Genomic DNA, 20,357 nt, shown 5'->3' on the forward strand with positions numbered 1-20,357 from the left:
CGTATCCTCATTCGATAAGATGTACCCCCATTCCCATGACGTGTAATAATTTTTACCGCTTTATTTCTTTGTTTGCTTGCTTATTTAGCTAGTTCTAATACAAGAATAAAATCAAAATCTTTTCAAAAAGAACAAAAATAAAAACTCGATCCAACGTCGAGTATTTTCTCAATAACCAATTCAACCATTTCAAACCATTATATGCATCTTTGAATCCATTCCAATTCTTTCAAACCATTACACTCAAATTCTTTTTCAATCGCTCATCAAATGCTTGATCCAATGTCAAGCCATTTTCACAATAAAACTAAAAAAAAATACTTAATATCCATCAAACACTTTTCAATAAATATGGAAACAGAACGGGATGGATACCACGAGCTCCTGAGACTAAGATTCAAGATGGATATCCCGCCCATCCTAGCTCTTGCCATCATTCAAAATTGTTAATGCGGTTCTTCAAACCTTTTCTCAATCAAACTTCAAAACACCTAAAAATATCAAACCTTTTTTTGCAAATAAGATGGAAACAGAATACAGTGTATACCACACACTCCAGAGGCTAGGATTCGAGATGGATATCTCGCATATCCAAGTTCTCACCATTACTCAAAACACATCAAACCAATCAAACTCTCTTATCACCGCCGTGCGATTGATTCTCAAACCCCTTTCTCAAACGAAAGGTACTTTATCTTGAGACGACGCAAAAACAATGTTTCGTCCACTTGAACATGTGAGTAAGCTTACAACGTTGCCCACGAATGTTGATTTATAAATCCATTTGGTCGTGATGCAAAATTTCCCTTTTCCACTTATTTTGGATTGCCAACAATGTTTTCATCAATTGACACAAAGTATCTTTCACTAAAATCGACCAACAAACAAATATTTTATATCTAGAACTACGCAAGCCTTGAGTTCTCTATTGCACCCGGAGATACGTAGGAGCAAGATTTGTAAATCTTGTCAGATCCATTAATAAAAAACGTAGGTTTAGTCCCCTTCATTGTAAAAATCCTAAAAACATTTTCTCTTTTCTTTTGATCCTATTCTTCTTTGCCTCTTAATAACTCGAGAAGCCTAACATTTCAAAGCTAACACTAACGCGCACAACTAACCTAATGGTTCTCGTTGAGTACAACAAACGTGAGAGGTGTTATTACCTTTCCCTTGTGTAATCGACTCCCGTACCCTAGTTTGGTTGCGATGACCAATATCATTGTCATTATTTCTTGGGTTTTATCTATATTTCCCCTTTCCTTTTTAAGAATAAATAAAGTTCGGTGACGACTCTGTTAAATCCATCATGTAAGCCTGCGATTGCGCTTCGCTAAGTCGTGTTCTCATTTTTTCGAGGTGCGACAGATGGCGACTCTGCTGGGGAATCTGGTTCCCTAAGTGAGTCAAGCCTAGTTAGGTCATCTATGTGCCTTTGTTTGTTTACTTGTGTGGCTTTTCTTTATTGCTTTTGTTATCTTTATTGTTATATTGATATTATATGTTGTATTGGTTCTATTATGTTGTTGGTACTTGGATACTCTGATTGCAAATCTTGTTAGAAATACTCTCTGTCGCATTACGCGAAAAACCGGCGGGAAACGAGAACAACAGAGCCGCCACCGTGCGTTATTTATCCCAAAAGAGGGAAAGGAAACGCTCAGAGTAAACCTAGGAAAAGACGTGGTCTCGCGACCAAAGAGAATGGGATCGGGAGTCGGTTATGCGAAGGGAAGGTATTAGCACCCCTACGCATCCGTCGTACTCGACGGGATCCACGCACAATAGGAAGGGAAATGGTTGCTAAACACTGCTCACACACACACACACACTGGCTGAAAGAGACACAAGAAAACAAACAAGAACTGACTCGGCAGGATACCGCATCCCGGGCCTACTTAGTCTATCAGGCATAGACATCAGAGTCGAAGTAGTTCGGACTGGGGAAACGACACATGCTCGCTAGGATGTCGCATCCTATGCATACGTATCTCCTCGGACGAAGGAGAATCAGAGCATTCGTAGCTCGGCTAACACGCACACAAACAAACACAGGCAAAGGCAAACGGGGAGCCTGAATGCCAATCGCTGGACTTACATCAGCATCCGAACCAACAAACACACACAGGAAACCAACTGCCAATCGTTGGACTTACGTCGGACTCCAACCAGAAAATGAGAAACGACTCACGCAAACAAAACAAAAAGGGCGAAAAAGAAAAAGGGCGAAAAAGGAAAAGGGCGCCCGGAGAGATCAGCTCATCTCCTGCCTACGTACCTCATCTGGTATGAGGATCAGGGCGACGTAGTTCCCCTACGCAGGGAAAAAGGACTAGCCTAACCAGATAACAGAGGGAGACACAACACTAGGGAGACTACGACTCGAGCCTAGATGTTGTCATGCAAAATCATCCCTAAGTTAAGGTTTCTAGCTAACTTGCACAGGAAGCAAGCCTATCCTAAACGTGACTTGCACAGGAAGAAGAAGGGTCTCGATTGCAACTAGGGCAAGAGAAAGGGGAGGTCTCAATCGCAAAGAGGGCGAGAGAAAAGAAATAGTGTTAGTTGTTAGTCAAACTCGACAAGACATCGCATCTCGTGCCTACGTATCTCATCTGGACATGAGAATCAGAGTTGCCGTAGTTCGGCTAAACTATTCCCGTTGGTTTGTGTTTTTTAAGTGGACAACGTCACTGCGCAATCTACCTGATGCTCGACCTTTGGAGACTTACTCACCTGTAGTAGAAGGAGTTAACGTATCCTTAAGAGGGGATAATGTTTGTTTGTGTTTTAGGAAAGCGCAAGCAAGAAAGGAAGTCCTATACGAAGGAACCGTGCTACCTTAATTGACATGCAAACGAGACTACGCGGAGTCTAGCAAACCTAGGGGATACAATCACACCACACAAGCACATACAGCATGAAATAAACACACCAACAAGGGGCTCAAATATCAAGGCTAGGTTTTAGTCGAGGGGTCATATCAACCTCAACAAACAAACCACTGGAACTGGGTAGTGTTAGCTCTTAACCTTGCCATTGAGGGGCTAAGGTGAAGCTGATGAAAGGTGAGTGAAGATGAGACTTCACAGCTCTTACCCCTGGCCTGGGAGAGCTTAAGACAAGAATGTGTGGGTTCAGAAAGTGGGAACCCTTCTACACATTTGATACTGACTTAACTGTACAATTGTACAAGATCTTGGGTTTGTATCTGTAATGCATCAACACAGTGGTGTGAGCAAAGCAGATGACACACAGAATAGCAGGGGATAGATTGCATATCCCTTGGGTTCTGCCAATTGCCTCTTCACTTAGGAGGTCTTTGAATATGTACAAGGACAAATTGTAAACATACACAAGCATTGCCTCTTAAGGAGGACTTCAGACAGTTGCCTGGCCAAGTAACAGGCCAGGTCTTCCAGACTACATGAAGATTAGAAATATACCTCAATGCAAATTGCTTATACAAGCAAAGCAAAGCAAAAGTTCACAAGGAACTGAGCAACTAAAAGCACCTGAAATAGTCAAGCAGACATTAGTATACAACTTCAAGATTAAAGCAAAAGGAAACAGATCAACAGTCAATCATAAGCAAGTGAATGTGCAAGGCACAAAGCTCAAGGCATGTGAGCCAAGCAACCTACAAAACAAAACATGTTAGTCATGATAAACAAGCAAACAAAACTAATTTATGTTGGTCTCATTGGACAATTGTTGGTCAACCTGAAAACATGAGCTCAAATGTGAGTAACAGGACCACTAGGACAAGCCTAGGGTCAAAATGGGATGAAAAGATCAAAACAGCAAAGGTCAAGTATCCAAAATCATGTTCAAACAATCAAGAAACAATACCAATTGGTTTTACATTCATATCAATCATCATCATCATTTCATGAACAAGTTAGGTCAAAGCATGGCATTTAGAAGCTCATAGAAGTCAACAGCAAGACTTGAATCAAAATCAATCTCAAACATTTCCAAAAATTACCAAATAAATCATGATCAATCACAACCCACAGCATGGTAAGCATGTAAAATTTCATCTCATTTGGACAAGTGGAAGGCAGTCAATGAAAATCAGAAAGGCAAGGCAATTTTGAACATGCTCAAAGAAGTCAACCAAACATGCATCAACTTGAAAAATTCATAAATCAGGGATGGCATATGATAAATGAATGGGACTAAAACCATGGCATAGCTTAAGATGTCTAGTAATCACATATCAAATTTCATGTCCATCTAATAAAGTATGAGGATTTCACAAATTAAATGGGAACAAGTGTCACAAAAAGTCAACATAAGACCAAACAGGGGACAAAAATCTCAATCAAATGGAAAATGCCATAAACAAATCCACAAAAATTCACATACAAACTAGACATATTCAAGCTCAATCATGCAAAAATTCAATCCATTTTGAGGTCAATAGGCATGGCTATGAAAATCAACAAGTTGCACATCAATGGTGTGACACAAATTGTCACACCCTACTTCAAAAATTCATAACTCACAAACCAGATAAGATAAATTCATGATCTCTACATCAAAATCACCAGGGATGTGTCTAGTTTGTGCACAAAAATTTTCAAAGCCATAGGATAAAGTGTCACTATTTCACAAAGGTTTGGTGGAATGTGCAAAATGTGGATACATGTTACAAACCAATATGCCAGATAAAATCCATTCATCACAAAAATCTGGAAAAAATATTACAATTAAGTAGAGATCATGATGAAGACAATGCAAAAAATCCCATTCAAATTGGATCAAGCATGGTGGAGTTATGATTTTTCAAAGTTTGTGATCAAAAATGAAATTAAAAATGAAAAAAACAACATAATTCAATGTGTCATGTGCCACGAATGGCAAACTTGTAATTCCCAGGGTTACTAACTGAAACGCGGCCGTTTTGCACACGGAAAGGAAATAATCCTATTGGCCAGCATGGGCTACAGTGGCCATGCACACGCGAAAGGGAGAAATTCTGGGCAATGCAAGAACAACCTAGGGTTTCTGGGAACAGTACACGACCTTCATCTTCCCCAATTTGATTCGACCAATTTTTTTTTCAGAAAATGAAATTAAGCACACCAAAATGATCAGCAAGCTTCCAGCAGCATGAATCCATCACTCATTTACATTAAAACACACCAAAAATCATGAATCGAACAAAAAACCATATGCAACATCAAACTTTAAAACAGCACAACTCAAACATCATCCAACCATTTTCAAAACTAAGACTACCATGGAGCTCAGCATGCAAAGGACTCTCTAAAGCATGTAATAGTTTGATAAAACAAGGAGGTCGAAATTTTACCAATTGGAAGGGCAGTGTCGATACAGTTGTTATTTGGCCATGTTAAAGTGAAACAGATGCCCCTCCAGCTCCCCAAAGTTGAATGATGAAGTTGGCTTGGCTCGAGATAGCTTGAAATGGCTTCAGTCACACTTTGCCATTGATGGAGCTTAGCAAAAACAGTCCACGAAATGGCCTTCCAGTTGGTGCTTTAGGCTTGAAATCAACTTCAAATGATAAGTATGTGATGATACCAACAAGAAGTGTGCAAGCTCTTTTGTGATTTTTGAAGAATTTTGAAAGATGAAGAAAATGGTTTTTTGAGAGCAAAGAGTTTTTCTGTGTATTCAAGAGGCTGCTAGGGCTTCACCATGAGCAGAAAAATGTCCTTATGTACTTCTGTTTAAGGTTGGTTTAATGTATGCTAATCACAATTTGATTTAATGAATCAAATTGCTAAATGACCATTTTGGTTCTTATGGTGAGGTGTATTGGTTAGTGCACGAAATTTGGGCCTTCCACAAGTCCCAAATGATGTTTCAGATCAGTTTTGAATGGCAAAAGTGTTTAAAAATGATTAAATCAAAAGGTCAAAATTCCACTTCACTTAAAAATAATTCAAGTAAGTCAAAAAATGCCATTTTGATCCATGAGGTTTTGGTGCATGAAGGTTACATTTTTGGAAAGAGGAGGTTAAATATGACTTGTTGGAAAAAACCTCACCAAATTTGGCCAAATGGTTTGAGAGATATGACCTTTTGAAGTTCAAGAATTTTTGAAAATGAATTGATCATATCTTGCAAGCCATACATGGGAATTGAGAGTTCTTGGACTTTTTGGAAATGGGAGAACAAGATCTTCAACTTTCATGTTGGGCAAAAATTCATTTGAAGCTTGTATCATGATGTAAGTTTAGGCTCAAGAAGTTTCCATTTTTGGCAGTTAAAATTACAGGTCCAGTTTCTATTTTTGGAAATTTCTGATTTGGCTTCAAATTCTTCAATGATGTTGTTTGCCATGATATATGAGGCCTATTTGGACATGAATAAGCCCTCTCAAACCAAATCCATCCATCAAAACCATAAAATCAACCACAGTTGACCAAGTTTGACTTTTTAGGGTTTCTGACTGATTGTGCATGGACTGATGATCTCTGGGCATCCAATCTTTGACCTGAACACTTCAAATGGACCCCCAGGTCATGTGAACATGTTGGACCAACCCTAGGGCCTTGGCTCAATGAGAATTGTACTTGCTTGCTTGGTTGACTGATCTCCTGATCAGTTTGACCTAATTCTTCTGAATGGCTTGCACCTGAGGCAAAGGGACAATGCAATGCTATGCAGTGGACCATGTTAATGCTATGACCTAATATGAGAATGTATGTACAATGATAGGTGCAAATTTGAGGTGCTACACTCTCTACCTAAGTCTAGAGTGAAAATATAAGATAAGACGGTGGTTAAGTAGTACAGACTCCCGAGGTGAATACCTCATAAGGGTCGGTACGAGAACCTCACTTAGAGTAGATCCTTTTGAAAATGTTGTCGCCCGAGGTGAATACCTCGCAAGCTTCAATGTTTCAAAGGGGTCCATGACTCTAAGGACCTTTTAGAACATTGAACCTTTGGCCCACTAGGAATGATGGTTGTGTAATATGGATTCTCGAGGTGAATACCTTGTAAGGATCAATACGAAAATCTCACTCAGAATAGATTCTCTTAATGGAGTTGACGCCCGACAAGCATTTTCCGTAAGCGACAAATAGTCTTGTGAATCCATGACTCTAAGTATCCTGTCTAGAACCGAATTCAATGGTTGTATAGTGCGGACTCCCGAGGTGGATACCTTGTAAGGATCGGTACGAGAACCTCACCCAAAATAAATTCCCTTGATGTAGTTGATGACCTACAAACATTTTCCGTAAGCGTCAAACATTCTTGTGAATCCGTGACTTTGAGGTCCTTTGTGAAAACCCTAGATCATACCCGATGAGAACCCTATTTTGGAAAGCAATTAGATTCATCTATTACCTCAGACCTTTGAACCCGTGTACTAAATACATGCACCACAACTCAAAAATAGAAAGAAAATATGAAACATGCCGATTGAGAGTTATTGTGTGAAAGCTTGAATGAATTGAATGAAATCTAATGGGATTGATTGCAACGCAGTTGAAATAGTGTTGAACCTTGAAAAATGACACACTTGAATTTTATTCAGAGCTTTTTGAAGGGTTTGTGAGAATGTAACAAATAAAGAAGGAAAAAGGAAGGTTCAGGCATAAGGTATATGAATTATAACCCCTGTATTCGAAGGGGCTTCTCGGTAAAACCCATTGAGTGTAAAACTTAGTGTTTTGAATTAAGGGTGATTACGAAGACGCACATCATCTAGACACATTTTTTAGGAAAATTGGGATGACTCACCCACTAAAGCATTAAGGGTGTGTAACTTAGATGCATACGAAGATTTATCTCTGAAATCTATAGATTTTTGTGACTTTTCACTGTGGTGAACTGACACCCCATAAGATGGATAAAATAAGGGTTTAATAGATATACTCTGACAGTGTAAAATATTTTTTACACTTTCATTCAACAATACAGTCAGCCATGTCATTAAAAGAATTTTAAAATATAAATATGATGTGGCGAGATATATGATCATCATTGATTGATAGGATACAAATATTTTATAATGTCATTGCATCACCCCTTTTCTCATAGTAATACCCTACCTTATTTGTGGAGAAAAAAAAATCTTCTCTCTAAATTAATGTGGGCCAAAATGCCAATCCTAGAGCGTTCCATAAAAAAACCCCAAACCAAATTTACCAAAAAAAAAAGATCCGATTCGAAACGGTTACGGAGCTCCGTTATATACAAAATACCAGACTAGGGTTTTGCCTCACGTAATTTTCACTCTTCACCTTCATCCCTAGGAGGAACTTCATCTCCGAGGAACCCATTCTACAGAATCATCCAACATGGTTAGCTACCTTTTCCTATTCAAACTCAATCCACTCATTTTCATACTTCGTTTTTCTTCAACTTTGTTAGCTTCCCTCGTCTCTGTTATCGCACTTCAATTTTGTTTTGTGTCTGATTTATTGTCATAGGGTTTATTTGTATGTGTTCTTGATTTTGATGATGGCTTGAATGGTTAAAACGATATTTGATGTGATTGATTTGAAGAAAATTGGTTTTTAAGTTTGTGACGTTATGATATATGAATCTGAATATGGATGTATGTGGATCATATTTCAACTGTTAATGGAAATGGATTCATAAATAAATTCAATTGTTGATGTTCCGAATGTATAGCTTATTTATTCTACTAGTTGTGGTCTTCTACATGTATCAAGTGATGTGATAAAGTTACTTGTTCTTGTCATGGAATTGGTTCCAGTCACTCTTGAACATATCCTTGATTCAGCTTTGGTTTGCTTCTGTTGTTACATTAGAATTAATGTATGGGGTGTAGTGTAGGGATGCGACTCTGTCACTTAGTTGTTCTTTGCTTCTTTTCACCCGATTTTATGAATTCTGATTGCTGTTGATGAGAATTAGGTCCATCATAAATTTAGTCATAGTTGTGTCAGTTTGGTTGATTTCAATCTCATGCATGCCTTGTTATCCTCAGTTTTGTTTTTAATGTTCTATATTGATCTCTCTATCTCCATGCATTTTGTTCTGTTATAATGTTTCATTGGTTCTGTCTAATTGTTAGGAATTTAGAACACCTTCAATATAAGCTCATTTCAATATTCTAAGTTGTAACTTTTTCTGGTATATTTCAGGCGAGAGGATTGAAGAAACACTTGAAGAGACTCAATGCTCCAAAACATTGGATGCTTGACAAGCTTGGTGGAGCTTTTGTATGTATATTATTCGCATTTCATTAGTTGGTTACATTTTTTGATGTGATTTTTATTTGCATGTTCCATTTGAATTTTGAGCTCAATTAGCTTTTATGTGCAGGCACCAAAGCCATCATCTGGACCCCACAAATCAAGGGAGTGCCTGCCTTTGATTCTCATTCTGCGAAACAGACTAAAATATGCTCTAACATACAGAGAAGTTATTGCCATTTTGATGCAGCGCCATGTTCTCGTTGATGGCAAGGTTAGGACAGACAAGACATATCCTGCTGGTTTCATGGGTATGTGGATTTTCAAACTTGATTCATGCATCATTGTTAAAGTTCCGTGTCATTATTGTTTTTAGCATTTGGACAGTATTGTTAGTTTTCCTGTATTATAACTTGCAACAGTTGTGATTGAGTGTCATACGATAATACCATTCAGTAAAAACAGCTTTTGATTTTGCATTTTCCTTGCTGATTAAGTTTTTCTGATCTCTTTCTATGACCAGATGTTGTTTCTATTCCCAAAACAAATGAAAATTTCCGTCTTCTGTATGACACCAAGGGTCGTTTCCGTCTCCACTCTGTGAGGGACGATGAAGCTAAGGTTTGTCTTGTCCTTTATAATCTCTTTAATTTCAACTCTTATAATGAAATTGCCCCATCTATTTTTGCAGTAGAATTTGTGTTTTATCTACTATATATCACAACCACACTTACCAATGCATATAATCACTCACTCACTGCATAAGAATGTACTGATTATTGACTTATTATATCTGCAAATTAAAAACTTGTTTTGATATAAAAATGTAGCACCAACACTTTGGTTGAAGAGGTGTTTGAAAATTGACACGCATCGGTATTTCCCAAATGATTATCCTGATGTGTGTCTGTGCTTCATAGGGTATACGTCATGAGGGGTGGATTTTAGGGTTGATAGGGTATAATGGCAGATGCATGCAGGAAATATTATTTGCTCAACAAGTCTATTGAGATGCTAGCTGGCCCTTATTATAACTGTTTCAATTGTTTTTTCTCTCTGGAATTCTTATATTATTTCTTTTTGCAGTTTAAGCTCTGCAAGGTTCGATCTGTTCAATTCGGACAGAAGGGTATTCCCTATCTTAACACCTATGATGGTCGAACCATCCGCTATCCGGATCCACTAATCAAGGCCAATGACACCATCAAACTTGACCTTGAAAACAACAAGATCACTGATTTTATCAAGTTTGATGTGGGGAATGTTGTCATGGTTACCGGAGGAAGAAACAGAGGCCGTGTTGGGGTCATCAAGAACAGGGAAAAGCACAAAGGAACATTTGAGACTATCCATGTCCAGGATGCAAGTGGTCATGAGTTTGCCACTCGGTTGGGCAATGTCTTCACAATTGGCAAAGGAACAAAGCCTTGGGTGTCTCTTCCCAAAGGCAAAGGTATCAAGTTGACAGTTATCGAAGAGGCTAGAAAGAGGCAGGCCGCCCAAAATGCAACTGCTGCTTAAATTTTTGATTAAATTATATTGCTAGCAAATTTTAGTTATTTATAAATGAGCGCGGTTTTTTTGTTGAAGTGACTGAGCAGAGTTTTGGTTTTCATTGTACTAGTGAATTTCTGTACTGTCTTCATGTTATTTCAGTTTAATTTAATTACCTTATGAATGTTATGGTTAGATATTCTTTTAGTTTTGAATGTGTGTTGTTGTGATGTTAACTTGGTTCATCCTTGCATAAACTATGTCATTGACTGATAAAATGAATCTCTATTGGTTTTAATGGGTTTCTGGTTCCACCCGATTTAAAAGATGAAGTTTTTGTTGAGAGCATCACCATATTGGATTGAGGTCACCAAATTTATTTCTTTGCACATGCATTACATGGTCTTACAATTTTTCATGTTAGCAGATAAATGATATAGGGGATTTTTGAATCTATCCTATGTGGTTTTTTAGTCATGATGCAAAAATACATAATTGTTTTTGGATTTTGGAGATGCATCTTCTGAAGCATTCAAGGATTGGTTAATGTTAAAATATTCAAGAGATATATCTTAATATTTTGGAAGTTAAATCGTGATAGACCCTTTTTCTTCCTTATTTCTTGTTTTGCTCAAAACAAATTTAAAATTTCTCAATTTTTTTCATCACTAGTATAAAAATCAATCAATAAAGCTGTGAATTTCAATCTACAAAACATCAAGCATCATCCAACTGAAGTAAGGTTGAAATTTATAAGTTTTGTGAGTTTTTCATAAGTTTTTGTGTTAATGAGTAGAAATTGTTGATTAAAGTTAGGAATGAGTAGATATTGCATATATGATAGTTTAGACATAATGTATTACATGTTTGTTGGTCGAAAAGAATGATCCATTGACGTTGGTTGTGGGTCGTAGAAAATTTCAGAGATCCATCTTCGGAATATTTCTCTTGCTTGTGGGGTTGTTTGCATGCACTAATTGTCTACTTTACTTTAACTTACATATATATATAAGAGGGTTACATAACACACATTAATATGGCAAGAGAAGAGTCAACAAGTTTCATAGGCTCCTGGTCCCTCTGGTCATGCAAAGCCATCTATTTCTGAGACCCATGTTTATCCTCGTGCTTCTCCATCTTCTTCTTTCTGTAGGACACAAGATTCACCTACTAACGCATCATTCTCTCCATCCTACCGCAGACGTCAGGTTTCCCCTATTCAGGCGCCTGAGGTATCCGATTCACGAGTGCCATCTTCTACTGTAGATGCTTCTGAGTCCGTGCCACCTCCTACTGTTGATGTTATTGATCCAATGTCACCTCTGGAGGGTGAGACTGTTGCGGATGCCGAGGCAAAGACATTTGGAGGATGTCCTGTAGATTTGTCATTACTGCCTTTGTACCCAAACCATATTGTTAGACATACCTGGGACAAAGAAGTAGCATTAGTTGGATTCATTCTTTTTTATTTACGTTAATTTTAATTGACAAATGTCTGACATTGGTTTTTATTTTTTATCAGGAGCGTAATCCGCATAATTTTATTAACAACAAACGAAAGGTTACTGGCTTGCTTCAACCGAATGAAGATTGGTTTCAGGCAATTTTGTGCTTATCTGTCCTGAAGGACTTGTGCATGACATGTTATATTACTGCCACCACATGATGCTTAATGCATTCGTGGGGAGATGGTACTCGGAGACCTCGTCATTTCATCTCCGACTTGGTAAGATGTCTATCACACTTGACGGTGTCTCGTGTTTGCTACATCTTCCGATCAAAGGTAGACTTCTAGATCAAGAGAGGATTACCAAAGACGAGACAGCCGAGATGATGCTAGACTATCTAGGGACAAACCCAGGGGAGGCGAATGAGGAGTTGGATAGGACCAGAGGGGCTCATGCTAGATTTGAATAGCTGAAAAAGGTATATACAAAGGAGCTCCAAAGAGCACATCAGGCTACGAGTGATGACGAACATGTGGGACTCCACAGAGCGCATGCTATGAATGCATACTTGCTATATTTGGTTGACACTGTGATTTTTATGGACACGAATGCTACTAATACAGATAACATCTATCTATGGTACTTCTAGGATTTCAAGTGGATCCATGAGTACAACTGGGCCCACTTGTTTGGTCATCATGTACTCGAAGGGCAGCGTCACACTACTGACGATAATAAATTGTCTTTTAATGTTTCTTTGTCATTTTTATTTCATCTATGCAAAGCCATTACTGATAATTCGTGTGTTCCAAACTTTTCATTTCAGTCTTAGATCTTCTAGCATTTCCCGCGCATCTTTAGTTGGGCGAGTGTTTGAGACTTAAACTGAGGGTATGTTGCGTTCTACTGCCTTTTCCCCGCTCAGAGAGAACCATACTAATGAGTCTTTCAGAGTGTATCTTGACCATTTGGTTGCCGAGGACATGCACTTCAACAGCTACGTCGATCACCATTAGACACATCCATTTGATGAGATAGTGCTATACTCTAGATGATTGGTCTGCAAAATGTGTCTCATTGCTCATCATCTGCCTGAGCGCGTCATACGGAAGTTTAGCTACACTCAGACCATTCTTAGACACCCTGTTGTCTATGCTCTTCCTAATTTGACACGTAGACATATATATGACATGTTTGATGATTATGAGATTCTTCTGGTACCGGAGGAGGCACAAAGTATCATAGCCATGAACGACTAGAGCTACGTCAAATGGTATATCAAATGATTTTTCAGGGTGTCACATATGTACATGGTGCATGCTACTCTAGGAGACCCACCTAGGTCAAATCATCAGGAGATACTAGAGGAGGAACATACACAATTAGATCATACTGAGGATGTCTTGTCTAGATGTTATCGCATTATGGAGATTGCACAAGCTGACATGACAAAGATATCTTCTTTGATGGATCTGATGTTAGACAAGTCCTAGATGCCATCATTGATGTACCATAGACAACATCGGAGGACCGGGTGGGGTGGGGGGGATTAATGGTTGAGGAGACAGAGCTGACAAATACGATGTAGTCAGGCATACACAATAGTGCATTAGTATATATTAATAGTAATAGTACTATGGATTGCATTGGTATGTCTTGCCTAGATGTCGACACATTGTGGAGATTGTGCAGGAAGGCATGACATAGCTATCTTTCTTGATGGGTCTGATGTAAGGCAGGTCTTAGATGCCATCATTGACGTACCAAAGACAACGCCGAAGGATGAGTGGAGATTTATGGCCAAGGAGGCAAAGCTGACAGATGAGGCAGAGGCAATGTAGTAAGACATACACAATGGTGCTTTAGTATATAGTAGTACTAGTACTATGGATTGTATTTTATTTTGGGAAAAATACCATTTTTTGGTCTCTTAATTATATATTCTTGGGTTCAGATTGGTCCCTTAATTTTTTTTCCGTCTCACCTTGATCCTTTAACTTTTTAATAGATGCATATGAGTCCTTTCCGTTTGTTTTTCTCAAACATCTATTTTTTAAGCTACGTGGCCGTTGAGTTAGCAATGGTAGAGCATCTTCTCCATAGTGTTTTCTTTCCCAACATGAAGATCACTTATAAGCAACACCACATAACATCACCTTTACTCAAATTAGGCCTAACCTGTTGCAACAAACATACCATACCAGCCAAAGAGTATTCCTCTAAATGCCTAAAATCAAAGAAAACAGGCTCAAACTCATTGGAATTGGGTTTCACCGGTTGAGCTCTCTGATTATCTCTGATGTGTTTTTCTCTCACCGTGCAACCCATATGGTGATTATTTAGGTGCGATGGTGAATATTGAAGAAGAGATTCGAAACCAGAACTTGATGGAAGAGAATGGAATTTTGATACGGTACCCAAAAACAACTTCACCGCACACTGCAATAAAACACATCCTATTTCTTCATTTTATCAATCAAACTTCTATCAACATCATCAAAACAACAAGAACTATTAATAGTCCTTTCCAACGAATACACAATATCAAACTCAGGAAGATCATTTACTCTCAAATTCAAAAAATCCATAAGCATAAGAATCATTTTTCCAAGCTCATAAACATCACAAGCAAGAGCATTAGCGATTTCCGTCATAGGTAAAGTAAAAATTACCTGAATCTGAGGTTCCGATGTGGACGAAGGTTCCTTCTGAACCGCTCATGCCGCCGATGAAGGATTCATATTGGTCGAACGATTGAACGACGTTGTAGAAGGAACATACAATCCCCAAATTTCGTCGTCGCGGAAAAGAGAAGTGTTGCTGCAGTTGGTGCTGAGACGAGAGGTAGACATGGAACTGGGAATAAAAATTATAGTTTATTATTCAATTACAATGACAATAAGGAAATTTTGGCGTGAACGTGTCGATACTGAAACTGTGTGACAATGTTTCAAACATGACAATGTTTTTTTGCTTTGATTAGAGTGACAATCCACGTCATCAGGTAACATGCCATTTGGAAGCTGTTTTTTTGGCTTTGACTAACATCCATTAACGAAAGAACATACGTGACAATGTTTCAAAAGTTAAATGATTAAAGTGACACGGAAAAAAATTAAGGGAACAATCTGAAACAAAAAGTATAGTTAAGAGACCAAAAATAATATTGTCTTTATTTTAACATCATACTACTTTATCGTTGTTCTCAACTTTTTTTAACATTTTTTGATATTTTATTTATATATGCTATTTTTTGGATCATTTAGACTTATGTACGTCATTTTTTGCATATCACTTGTATGATTTAAATCTTTATTTAGATACACATAAACAAAACATAACATGAAGAATCATGTTGTGATACGTTATTAAGACACATTCCCGTAAAATAAATGGAGATGCTTCTTCGATATAATAAACTTGTAAAATGACTTATGAGTGTGATGTATGATATACATTTTATATTTTTACAGAGATGAATCTCTTGTTTAACCAGGATTTGATATGTATTTTCGAAATCTGAGAACAATTATATATTTTTGTATAATGACTAAGAAATATATACAATGCATTAAAGAAACTCCCATAATTTTAACAAATGATCCATTGATGCCGTTCAGAATTAATCTTCTGATCCAATAGGGAAAGCAAAAACCTTCTGTTTTTACTACTCTTGATAGTTAGCAATATAAATTGATACTACTCTTGATAGTTAGCAATATAAATTGACTAAAGAGAAATTGAAAATACCAACCATGAGATTATAGATAAGCCCAACATCTCGTCAATTGACCAAGAGCCGTTGTCTTAGAGTGTGGATATCATTAAATTTAGAATATTTGGTTTAAGGGATAAGTAGAAGAAGCAAAATCCAAATCAAACTGCCCTACTGGCTACCAACAATGCATGTCATACTTGTTCATCAGGTGTCACCAAATTTCAAGATATTTACTAACACTTTGGTGTTATCATAAACACTTTACACCTAACTCCAGGTGGTGTACCCCATATTCTATTATATTCTATTTAATGTTGTAATTTTTCATTTTACTCGTATTTACTCTTACCACAAATTTATTATACAAGTTAAAATAACACAAAGTTTTAGGCAACTTAATATTTCATTTAACAAAGGCAATAGCATTTTCATACATTCCCAATTGAAGCTTGTAGCCAAATCATTTTCATTTCTAGCAAAATAATTGTTGCAAGCTAACTACAATAGTACAAACTTCAAAGTAAACACAACACTTTCTAGCAACTAAAATAACAAACACCCCTCTACGTCTAAACAAACCTATAGGCAATACATTTTTATTCACTAATCCAGCAATGTAAAAAACAACAACCAGCATCATAATAAACCAATCTTTCAAATCTTTTAATCTTCAAGAAGAGCTTGATCAAAGTGCCACACACCTACAACCAAAAAACAAACAATAATTCTCTTAATACACATGCATATTAATAGAGATTCTGTTGATCACAAACGAATAGAAAAATTATACGTACCATGACCCTTTCCAACTAGTCTCAGCTGTGTCACATACTCTGATATCTTCTTAATTGATTGAACCTAGTCAAGCACAATACATGCATATAAGAACAAAAAAACATTGAAATTTGGAAAAACATTAACACACATACAACATTAAAAATTGTTACCTGTTCGTCCAAAAACTCGCTCTCAATGAAATCAGCCAATTGAGGATCATTGTTACTATCAGCCACCTATTATTCATCAACCATATAACCTTAGACTCATTTTATTATTTCATAACAAAAACATATATATTTAGAGAAAGATGCATTACAGCATGAAGATTCAGAAGCTTCTCATTAACCAACTTCTCCAAAGACAGTGCTAATTCCATAGCTAAATCAAACCAAAAAATGAACATGAATCAGCATAGATAATCTATGAAACACAGACACAAGAAACACGACATAAACACATCTTTTTTCAGAGGTGTCGATTCTATAGAGAACTTACCATACAATGCATCACCCTTTTCATGATCAAATTCTGAGGGAGGACTCACAATAGGATGCAACACAACTCTTCCACCACGAAGATTCTAAACAAATCAAACTCATTCTTATCATCATACCAAAAAAATTACTAAACAATTAACAACTGATTTCTAAAAAACAGTTCTAAAAACACTAACCTGATACTTTATAAGCTTCTCAGCATGCTCTCTTTCCTCTTCACTAGATTCCTTGAAGAACCTATTCTCAACAAAAAAAATCACAAAAATTTCAAAACCCCATTTTCAGAAACACATAAAAAAACAATCTTTATATGATTATAACCCTTACTTAGCAAGTCCCTTCAAAGCTATGTTATCTCTGTCAAAATACGCAAACAAAGAGTGGTACACATAGGAAACATTGTATTCAACACTGCATTAACAAAAAAAAACGATGTTAAATATAAAAAAATATATAGATCTAATTCGAAATATCTTAACTTTATAGAACAAAAGAAAGCAAAAAGATGAGAAATTTGTTACTTAATCTGTTCATTGATAGCAGCTTCAGATCCATTATCGAAATTCTGGCGGGCCAGAGAAACGTTGGCAGCAATGGGAGTAGCAAGATAATCTTTCTTGACTTCTTCAAAGGGTTCAAAGATGACACCAGTGAGAGTTGCTGGTGAGTCTGTTGTAGCATAAACCTTCACGTTCTTGGTTCTTGAAGAAGGTGAAAGAACAAAGCTCAGAGAGGAAGAAGAAGTGAGGTTTTTCTGGTGGGTGAGAAGAGGGGAAGGAGAAAAGAGTGAGAGTTTGGAGGAAGAAAGAGCCATTGGAGAAGGTTGAAGAAATGGGTAAGGAAGAATTTGCGGTTATGATTATGAGTGGTTGTGACTGTGAGAAGAGGGAGAGGGTAAAGGTGGTATATGTAGTAGTGGAGAGGGGTAGTTTGGGGATGTGGAATTCACTGGAGCCGTTGGATTGGTTGTGACGTGGAGGGGTGAGATTTAAGGGCGTGTGGCGGACTCGTGGTTTTTGTAATGGGAAGTTAGAAAGTGGAACTGTCAGATCCACGTAGTGATCGAGATGATTCGGTCCAATTGTTTGTGTCACTCGCTTTACTACTTTCTTCTATCGCACGCGCGCTTCAGTAATTAGAATTATGTAATGTAATTAAAATTTGAAGTATACTGATTGCTTAGAAAAGGCAACTTATTTATACAAAAAAAGCAAGCTATTATTACCAAAGTAGATGGTTGTAGTAGGCAGTTTTTTTATAAATGTATTTGATGTCAACTGAATACAAAAGAAAAACATCATTCATAACATATCAATGTGTAATATTTTAAAAGTTTAAGACATTTAAATAACATTCAATACAAAACTATTATTATGCTTTGTCATTTCATTAATTTAAAATATTTTTGTGATTTAATAGAATATATAATAGATTTCCGTAATTGTGATAGGTAAGAGATGGTTATTAATAAAATTTATAATACGATCTTCCGTAATTGTGTTCGATAAGAGATGGTTATTAAGTTATAAAAAGGTAAATTAACAACAATTTATATATTTTTTATTTAGACAAAAGAGTCTTTATGTGTAAAAAGGGTTGGATTTGATAGAAGATTCATCATATTTCAAAGATCAAAATAGTGTGGGTAATTAGAACTCATATTCCACCAGAATACTTAAAAGGCAAACACTACTATCATAACAAGAGCTTGCAGGGTGGACTACCGCACAAAGTCCAAAATTTGTTACAGTTAAAATATAAATAAATAGGATCTCATAAAATATTTATCACAATAAATCCGTGGTTAATAGAGTCTCTATTTATTTGTCATGGTTAAATAGTGGTTGACCTACATAGGACTTCTAAAAACTTGAGACAACTCTGTCCATAATACCCGACCCGACCTCGAGATACATAATCTCAAAGACGTGTTGATGAAGAACCGACCACTACCCCCTAAATGTTCTCATTCCACAAGAAAAAAGTGGGTGTGAGGGAGAAAGATAAAGTGGATTGAACACAACATGAGGCATTGAAGTCGCAAACTATAAGTAGACAACCTCATGACAACACTTTCATCTCAGAGTCAGGGAGCGAAGCCTCCTCCCTAGACATATCGAGATGAAAGAGAGCGAAAAAAGACATCACTCTAGTCCATATCACAAATGAGATCAATAAAGAACGATACCAAGGTAATTTATACTTGCAGCTATGGAAAAACACGATAACAAGATGGATCCACAAGAGTACCTAACCCCTTTCAATGTCAAGATGGAGCTTCAAAAGGAATCTAACACCCTTAAGTGTGTTATCTTCCTACGCACACTAAAAAAAGTTATATTTTTGTGGTAATTCCACCTCTTTAGAAGACCTATTCAGTCTTGAAAATGGATAACTTAGCAGTTTGTATCACGATTCTCTAGCAATCAATGCAAAAAAGTTTGACATAACTTGTCAGATCTTACACCTCAACCTTGTAGTGGCCTAGCACACTTTGGTGAAAGGTCTCGAGCAATGTACTTTCTCTGACTCTCTAGCACGTTGATTGTTTGATACACTAAATAAACTCAGAAGGAGAGCATGAGGCTACATAGCCATGAAGAAGCCTGTTGCATCAAAATAAGGAGACTGCAAGAGGTTCCCTTACAATGATAAAGATAATACAAAATATCAAATAAATAATTTGTTATTAATATTAATAAATTGATCTTCTCTTTCTTATTATGCTAATAAAAAAAAGATCTAATAAACTAAAGATAATGCAAAGTAGATAATGAGATGTCACAATTTAAAAAATATTTTATGCGTGTAAATAATGAAATGTCACTATTATTAGAACTCGGAATCACAAGGCTGATGAAAATTGAGAGAGAGACAGAGTAATTAAGGGTGAGAATTCTCATTAACATTGATTGCGATACCCCTTGGGTATTTATACAAATTACAATGATTTAGGATGCAAGAAACAACAAACAAAAAATAATAGAAAAAATTGTTTGTCCGTAACCCGGGTATAACTTTATGTAACTCAGATACAACTTTCTGTAGCCCGGGTACAACTATTTCTACAACTTAAATTCAACATAGTGGTACCCGGTTACCAAAATGTAGTATTATGATATAGTTGTTTCAAAAGCCAAAAATACAATACAGTAGTAATCGATTATAACACTTGAATTGTGTAATTTTTCACAACACACCATCTTAATTCAAGTGCTCAAATTCCTTTATGCCCATGTTCTTCTTAAACTTATTCAACACTTTGATT

General features: G+C 36.8%; 2 protein-coding genes across 2 annotated transcripts; one reads left to right on the forward strand and one right to left on the reverse strand.

The window, feature by feature from the left end:
• Positions 1-8,119: 8,119 nt before the first annotated feature.
• On the forward strand, positions 8,120-10,841 carry LOC127107728 (40S ribosomal protein S4). Its single transcript, XM_051045053.1, has 5 exons — positions 8,120-8,291; positions 9,102-9,179; positions 9,283-9,463; positions 9,676-9,773; positions 10,239-10,841. Exons 1-5 carry the CDS (start codon positions 8,289-8,291, stop codon positions 10,671-10,673), a joined length of 795 nt encoding a protein of 264 aa, XP_050901010.1. The 5' UTR covers positions 8,120-8,288; the 3' UTR covers positions 10,674-10,841.
• Positions 10,842-16,247: 5,406 nt separating this feature from the next.
• LOC127107729 (ferritin-3, chloroplastic) lies at positions 16,248-18,043 on the reverse strand. The gene is made up of 8 exons (XM_051045054.1): positions 17,611-18,043; positions 17,417-17,500; positions 17,266-17,326; positions 17,088-17,172; positions 16,909-16,970; positions 16,760-16,825; positions 16,607-16,670; positions 16,248-16,513 (listed from the first exon to the last, which is right to left on the reverse strand). The coding sequence occupies exons 1-8, from the start codon at positions 17,901-17,903 to the stop codon at positions 16,476-16,478; spliced, it is 753 nt and encodes a 250-aa protein (XP_050901011.1). The 5' UTR covers positions 17,904-18,043; the 3' UTR covers positions 16,248-16,475.
• Positions 18,044-20,357: the final 2,314 nt, after the last annotated feature.

This window comes from Lathyrus oleraceus, chromosome 7 (assembly GCF_024323335.1).
Source record: "Lathyrus oleraceus cultivar Zhongwan6 chromosome 7, CAAS_Psat_ZW6_1.0, whole genome shotgun sequence".
NCBI lineage: Eukaryota > Viridiplantae > Streptophyta > Magnoliopsida > Fabales > Fabaceae > Lathyrus > Lathyrus oleraceus.